General features: G+C 53.2%; 3 protein-coding genes across 3 annotated transcripts; 2 read left to right on the plus strand and 1 right to left on the minus strand.

The window, feature by feature from the left end:
* Positions 1-1,105: 1,105 nt before the first annotated feature.
* J4E84_000529 (uncharacterized protein) lies at positions 1,106-1,734 on the plus strand (the record flags this gene model as incomplete). Its single annotated transcript, XM_049383167.1, has 3 exons — positions 1,106-1,115; positions 1,169-1,208; positions 1,260-1,734. The coding sequence occupies 3 exons, from the start codon at positions 1,106-1,108 to the stop codon at positions 1,732-1,734; spliced, it is 525 nt and encodes a 174-aa protein (XP_049248685.1).
* A 961-nt stretch (positions 1,735-2,695) lies between these two features.
* J4E84_000530 (uncharacterized protein) lies at positions 2,696-3,675 on the plus strand (the record flags this gene model as incomplete). Its single annotated transcript, XM_049383168.1, has 2 exons — positions 2,696-3,457; positions 3,481-3,675. The coding sequence occupies 2 exons, from the start codon at positions 2,696-2,698 to the stop codon at positions 3,673-3,675; spliced, it is 957 nt and encodes a 318-aa protein (XP_049248686.1).
* Positions 3,676-4,287: 612 nt separating this feature from the next.
* J4E84_000531 (uncharacterized protein) lies at positions 4,288-6,823 on the minus strand (the record flags this gene model as incomplete). The annotated part of the gene is made up of 2 exons (XM_049383169.1): positions 4,288-6,118; positions 6,171-6,823. 2 exons carry the CDS (start codon positions 6,821-6,823, stop codon positions 4,288-4,290), a joined length of 2,484 nt encoding a protein of 827 aa, XP_049248687.1.
* Between the last annotated feature and the right edge of the window lie 1,053 nt (positions 6,824-7,876).

The following is a 7,876-nucleotide window of genomic DNA, read 5'->3' on the forward strand; positions in this document are numbered from 1 at the left end:
CTGAATGACACAAACACCAGCTCTTTCTGTGCAACCTGGCATTGCGTCCCATCCCAGGACCGGATTGCATGGCAAGCGTATAAACCAACGGGCGATGTCGAGGACGCAAGTACCAAGGCCAAAAGAGCTGGTGATGAGATAAGGAATATGAGTACGTACCGGGTGTAATTATGCGTAAAGAAAGAGGTGTGGAGTTGGTGTTGACTGTTTGTGTTGTTGTTGTGATGGTTGATGCCAGATTAAACAAAGAAACAGCACGTAAGCTTCAAGCCGTGAATCCTTCGGGCGCTGCAGCAGCACCGAGGGCGTAATTTTGGTAAATGAGGGAGGGCGACCAAGTCGAGGTAGAGTTGTCGACGGGTATCAGTGCCGGCCCAGTGCATCTAGGAGAACACCCCACAAACACTCGCGAACTGCGCCTCGACCAAAGCGCCAGCGGCAGGATATCGCACCGGTGCCGCAAGTCTTTGTCTTCACACAGCGGTTCGACAGCAGCGAATTGGTTTGCGACACAATGTTTGGACGGGATAGGGCCGAGGCGCAAGAGGCGGCGTGGGCGAATCAGCGCGTCCCAGCACGGTGGAAATGAATCGCTGTCGCGCGTTTCAGGGCTGGAAAGGGCCCTGTTTCAGAGGCAGCGCGGCAGGGATGGGCTGGATGCAGCGGCGCGATGCTCAACGTCTGCGCGCAGATGGGCGCGTGCTTGCGGTTGTGCGGTCACGGTGCAAGTGGAGTCGAAGTATCTAAGATTACCATGGCGACTCTCCGGTGAAAGAGAGCAGCCGTCATCATCCGTGGTTGTGCAGGCCGGTGGCTATGTCTCACATGCAGTGCCGTGCTTCCCAGCTGTGATGGCGCCCCTTTGACGGGCAGATGGCAGGCCGCATGCGATTCAATCGTCTGTACATATGTCTCGATTCGGCCCTTGCATGTCAGCCGGCGGACGTCCGTGATAGTTTGGCATGGATGGCTGGTTAGTGCTGAGAGAGTCTTTGGGGTTGCATCATCGGCTGTCATGTCGACCGAGCTCCCCGCCGACCCTCGACCACGCCAGCACCCTTCACCGTCACCACTCTAGCACAGCTGTAGCACATCACCCGCAGCCATGTCAGATGGTATGTCTCTACAAGAGCCACCTTCTGGGACAACGTCGCGCTAACCGCAATAGCACTCCCATCACCTCTGCCGGAGCCAGCGGCAACCCACGCGTAAGCAACCAGCTCCGCTCCTTCACCAACACCTAGCTCACAGCCCTCCAGCGCCTCCGTCTTCACCCCAATAAACATCATCCTCTTCTCTCTCCTCGGCCTGCTCGTCTATCTCCGCCTCAAGCCAGCCGCCCCGCAAACCCTCCCTCGCGCCCCGCCGCCAACCGTCTTCCGCACCTTCACCCCGCCCTCGCTCTTCCCCTACAATGGCTTGAACAACATGCCCGTCTACCTCGCCGTCCGTGGCCGTGTCTTTGACGTTACATCCGGTCGCAACTTCTACGGACCTGGTGGCCCTTATGCAAACTTCGCTGGCCGAGATGCCTCGAGAGGCCTCGCCTGTGGTAGTTTTGACGAGGACATGTTGACCAAGGATTTGGACGGACCGCTGGACACTCTCGAGGGTCTGGATGCCGAGCAGATGGATGCGCTGAGGGGATGGGAGGAGAGATTCGAGGAGAAGTATTTGGTTGTGGGCAAGCTGGTGCCTGTGGGTCATCCCGAGGCCGAAGACACCAAGGCGTAGACCCGACAAGACAGACGTCTAGCAAGAATGCTGTGGAGCCTAAATCTGCCTCATTGAGGCTGAAGGAATGGTATCCGTTCGCCATGTGTCGCCGCGCATGGTCCTGTAACGGTTTGCGATCCGATAAAACCGTCATGCCATATATACTACAAGCCTGTGCCAAAGCAACTGCATGTACACGGATCCAGCCAAAAGGCACGTAGGCAAGGACTGAAGGGGTTTCTCGGTTTCGAAGGGCTCTCTAACGTGAAATCAAGCATCTTCATATTCTTGTAATGGTTTATCGTACGCCTTGACACCTAGCACCGGACCAGTCTTAAGTGAGAGTTGATGAATGCATGGCTTGAACATAGCCTGCCCCTAGTACAACATCTTAGCGTAACCGCCCGAATGCGGGGTTAGCTCTGATAGGCAATCAAATCCCACTTACCTCAACACGACTGATAGCAGACTCACCGCGCTTGTAGCGTCTCTTAGTTCATGCTTCCCATCCTCTCCCCGATGTCATAACGACGCCCTATATGCTTGGCGGGCGCTTTAGATATCAAATACATCCAGACCATCTGTTTGACACGCCTTGAAAGATAATCGAATACAACCATGGATCAACTTAGTCTTGTCGATAAGCCACTAGCATGGTTGCTGCTGCTGGCGGGGGTAATTGTTCTGGCATTGTCCCAGCGAGGTCGACTACAAAAGGCTGTCAGTGTATGAAGTCTCCAGTATTGCATCTTCCCTTAGAGACATTGATAACAACCGGTAATCCAGAGACCTTGGCGGGCGCCGACAACATCACCAAGCACCAACAAACTCGAGTCTATAAATCCAGAAGCCGTATACAATGCCATTACGCCGCTCCCAAACTTCAACCTCGAAACAGAAGCACCTCTCAAGCTTCGTCCTTTCAAACCGAAGTTTCATATGACCATGGGTAGCGTCTCCATCATGAATCTTGAACACTATGACAAGCACTGACACAGATGACATAACAGCTCTTGAGAACACCACCCTAAATAACCTCCTAGCCGTGGACAACACCTACTGCACACGTTTACAAATTCGAACGAAGCTCCTCAATCAAGAACACCACGAAGTCATTGCGTGCAACCCAGAAGCCGTCCCCGCAGTCCAAGAACTCTACGAATGGCTCATAGGAACGTACCTACCCCAACGCTTCCCAAGCCTATACCGCATCACAGAATCAGGCAAACATTTGCGGAACCACGTCACAGATACCCTCATCCCACTACATATGCCAAACGGAGAAGAAGCACTTGAGATCTTAGGTGCGAACATCGATACGGAATTCCTTTTACTCACTCCCTCTCCTCCTACATCTTCGCCTACTGTTCCCACGAAATACGTACTAACGGCCTTTGTAAACTGCTTTCCAAGCGGCTTCAACACACGCTCAAAACTCGGCCAACTCCTCGCTGACATCCACGCTCCCGTCCCCGGGTACGCGGCAAAGCTAGAGAAGAGCATGGATCGCTTCTTTGCCAATCTGCCTGTGGGCAAGATCGTTAAGCGGAGTAATTGGAGCATCAGTACGAATGGGGAGCTGTTCTGCTTGCAGGGTAATCATATGAGTGAAGAGGAGATGCAAAGAAAGCAAGAAGTGGAGGATGTAGAGGAGATTGATCTGAACAAGTCGGTAGTAAGGTGTGAAAGGCAGACGTTGCATCGTTTACCAAAGACTGGAGCACTGGTCTTTGCGTTCAAGGTACGTTTGGCTGGCTTTGCTAGCTGGATTCGGCTAACGAGAACAAGACCTACCAGTATCCCCTACGTGAATTGAGGGACGAGGGAAGTGGGCAGGTTCTTGCGGAAGCTATCGACGGCTTGGGCCTGGGCAGCGTACCAGCCATGACTATCTACAAGCGTCAGGTCGTTTGGGGTGATAAAGTCAAAGCGTTCTTGAGAGGAGAGATTGATGCTTGAAGTATAGACAAGATGTATAGCACATTGATTATTCCACTACACGCATCATATTGACTGTATCTTGAGATACCGGGTGCCCAATATTATACATGTGAACTAACTTTCCACCTCATCACCTTTCCTCCACCGAAAATTTCACATGGATCGGGAGTTCTTCTAGGGACGTCCAAGGCCGATTCCACAAGAAGGCCCACCCACAAGCAAGTGCACAGCAGCACTTACTTTTCGATCCGAGTCCACCACACATCTGCTCCATTGATTGTCGTGTAACCGGTAACCGTGAAGTGAACCATGGTCGAAAGTTGTAAATGAGCAGCGCCGTGAGACTCAAACCCAGTGGTACCCGACCCCACGGTAAATGTGTCCTACTCACTCCGTAGACCGATTACCCTTGTCTATGTTCTCCGCAGGCTCCATCTCCGATACTGGAAACCAGTCTGATGGCAGCCTATAAGGTCCTGTGTTAGTTGTTCATACTCCATACACCAAAGTCCAAGCCCTTGCCCTAGCCGTCTTCTTCGAAGACGGTCCTTATTTTCACGCTCAAAGCAAAGAAGCAGAACAACGCCAAAAGTCAAGAAAATTGCAACGCTGAAATCCATGTTGTAGAGCTTACCGACGAATAGTGGAGGTACCAACTGGATTGCCACGTTTCATCATGGGTGGCTTGACGACAGCAGACTTTGCAGGTGTGGCGGTCTTAGGCGCGGGGTTCTTACTGGCGAAGAATTTGTGCGCGAGAGCTTCCTTTGGCGATAGACGCTTTTCGACGTTCATGTGTAGACTTGCGCTCAACAGATCCGCAAGATCGTTCAGCTCGCCCACGGTAGGTCCTCCAGTGGAGATGCTTCGGGCAGCTTCATGAACTCGCGTCTTCATATCGCGGTTGATCTTCTTCTGCTGTTCAATTTTACGGACAGAGAGCTTTGGCTCGTTAGCTTTACCTCTTAAAGGGACAAAAGCGCTTACCTTGTTGTACTGATCCACCTCCCGACTGATGAACTTCAACGGTGGACCCAACTCAAAGTTATCGAGAATATTGTTGACGAGACCCTTCTTGAGCAGCTTCTCGCTTGGCCATCCCAGACAGTCCATAAAAGACTTGATCATCTGGTTGTTAGACCGTCCGGTAAAGAGGATTTTACCAGTCCATAGCTCATACACAGTGCAACCCACAGCCCACATGTCGACAGGATAGCCAACCTCCATACCAAGTATGATCTCGGGTGCGCGGTAGAATCGACTAACGAGGTACTCAGTGCGCTCGATCACGTCTCGCTTGTCGACAGCGGTACCGAAATCGGCGAGCTTGATAGTTTTCTTGTCAGCAGAGACTAGGACGTTGTCTGGCTTTAGATCAAGGTGGATGACCTGACAGTTCTGCAAGTGCTGGAGACCAAGAAACATCTGACGCGCATAGATGCGGACAGCTGGAAGTGTGAGGCCGTGGCCGTTGGTCTCTTCCTTGAGCAGGTCTCGCAGGTTCTTCGACATGTGTTCGAACACGATGCACAGATGGCCCTTGTGGTCGAAAGAACCCAATAAGCGAATAATGTGACGCTTGTCCTGTGGGTCTGCCTCGTTGACTTTGCGCAGGAAGTCCATTTCCTTCTGACTGGCTCTTCTCATCAAGTCGTTCCGGCGAATCATCTTGATAGCGACTATCCTGGGATTTGAATCTCCGGTGTCAGCCCTGACTTCTTCAGCTTGTGCGACGTTGGCAAAGACACCACGGCCAAGACCCTTGATCATGCGATAGCGTCCACCATCCACTAGCTCGTTGCTGATCAGTTTGTAGTAGCCTTCGGGGTCGTCCCAATTGTCGAGCAGCTTCTCGTCAAGCACAGTGCCTTTCGCAACAACAGCCTCCTCAGTTCCGACATCTTCTTCCTCGTCTTCGTCATCAGAAGCGAACATGTCGAACTCTTTCTTTTGTTTCTTGACAGGTGCTACTTTCTCAGCTGGAAGTGTAGAGAGGGCTTTCGGGTCGGTCTCGCGGTACGCATCCGAGGATACTTCGGTGTTCTGGTTCTTCTTGGCAGCGCGATCGCGGTCGTCCAGCATGTCCTGTAGCGGGTCGTAATCCGCCGCGGATGGACTCGCTACCGCAGGACTGTTGCCCTCGCTGATTACGTTCTGTTTGTCGATTACCATAACGTCTGGTGAAGCTGGTACGGAGTCGAGGTCGCCATTACGGGGCGATGCGAACGGTGAGATGGGACTGTCGGCGTGGGCCGCTGGCGATCCGACATTAGGGGTTGCCGCTTCAGATGCATTCGTCAGCACAGCCTGCTGAAGCAGACTGTCTTTCGGCTTCTGTTGCTCAGAAGCAGCGGCGCGTATAGCAGCCCAGCGGCGACGTTTCTCTTCACGCGATTCTTGAGTGGGAACTTTCTCTTCGACAGGGGCCGGGGTGTACTCAGTCGTATCGTCAACGGAGGTCCTATTGCAGAGTCAGTTGTGTAGAGGAATCATTTGGCACTGGGTACACTTACATCTCAACATCTTCTGTCACGCTTGCCTTGTTCGCCTCGGCCTTGGGGCGTTCTGACGGTGCCTGTTGCTTCTGTGGCTGCGACTGACGAGACTTGTCGCGCTGCTGATCTCCGTGACGCGAGTTCTGTGGTCGCTTGTCGGTAGGCAGCGGCTCTCGGAAGTCTGGCACGGGGTTGGGGTTCTCGACTTCGGCGTATGATATGGGCCTGGCGTGTGATCGGTCTGGTACATCCTTCTGTTCCTTGACAAAGCCTCCCTGGTAAGATCCTGGAGCCCGCCGAGGGTCACCGTGTCTGCTACGATCAGCATGATACCGCTTGTCAGGACGACTGCGCGGCGGAGAGGCCTTGCGCTTGTAGCCCCTTGCATCATTCCCAGTGTGGTCGGCTCGGCTTCGTCGATAGGGCGATGGCGATCGGTCGACGGCGCGGTTCCTCCGATAGGGTGACGGAGAGCGTGATGGGGTGCGCTTGCGGCGGTATGGCGAAGGGGAGCGACTCAATGCGCGGTAGTTATCATAAGCACCATCCAGTCCAAAGGACCTGCTTGAGCCGTTAATCGCAGGTTCGTCGCGCGAGTTGACTGTGTTTGCCTTGTGTCGGGTATCCAAGACCTCGCCCTCTGAAGCTGAACTTGAGCGAGACGCTGCCATGTTGGCTCTTGCTATGATGCTGGACCGCGCTATCTTGCTTCAGAAGATAAATTCTGGCGTCAGCTTGCTTCTTGTTGATGAGAAGATTGAGTGTCTCTATCACTGACTGTGTAGCAGAGAAGGAGAGACAAGCGCGACCGCACCGAGATGGTGAGTAGGAACGCGCTGGTGATGGGTGAATTCGTCGTGGTCTCGTCGCGGTTGGCTTCGCGATTCAGCGGGGAAAGTGCAATGAAGTCAGAGCTTTAGGCATTACCTAAGCAGGCACGTGACCTAATAATCCATCCCTCAGCAAGACCACGTTTGCCTCTCCAAGCCAGCGCTCAATGTTCTCGATATCATCTCGGTCGATTGGTCAGGTTATTTAATACAACAATATGTAGTGGAAGTCCAAGCTTTTGAGCCGTTGGGATGTTTCCCAAGCCCGCCCGAGTGACTTGACGAAGTGCCCAGGTGGACTTACCCGTACGTACTCTACTCCGACGTTTATAGAATTACCAACCTTACGAAAGACTTCGTAGCGGCTAGAACAAGACGTCTGCTTTGACCAGACGCCGCTTCCGTTGACGCAAGCAACGGCCAGATGAAATTTACCCAGTTGTATGGTCCTGGACAGCGTCAAAAAGGGTGTGTATGCTGGTAAGGCGTCCAAGGACAGTTCATGATCAACTGACAGCGCACTTGTGCCTCATCGTGCCGTGCTTTCTTGCTCTTTCCGCTTTGCGAGGGGCCAAAGCGGCGATGGTCTGATTCCCGTGATTCATGTCGAAATCCACGACAGCAGTCCATGACTCTTCGCAGGGGAGTTCCACAAAACGACTTCGTTACGGGTTGTAGTTGCTGTGTCACTGCCCAATATCAACTGGATCGCCTGTAACAAATAGCATCGGATGCATCCCGCCGAAAGTATCCTCGCCTCGCCTCGACGCCTACCGAGGCTGTGCAGCCTTTGGTGACGGGTCTCATGCGATGGGGCTAAGCACCCGGTGTTGCGCCTCCCTCCGTCTACCTTGGTAGCTTACGCGCACGAAGATCTTCCGCATCTAAGATTCG

Source organism: Alternaria hordeiaustralica, assembly GCF_023758085.1.
Source record: "Alternaria hordeiaustralica strain BMP 2776 chromosome Unknown scaffold_1, whole genome shotgun sequence".
NCBI lineage: Eukaryota > Fungi > Ascomycota > Dothideomycetes > Pleosporales > Pleosporaceae > Alternaria > Alternaria hordeiaustralica.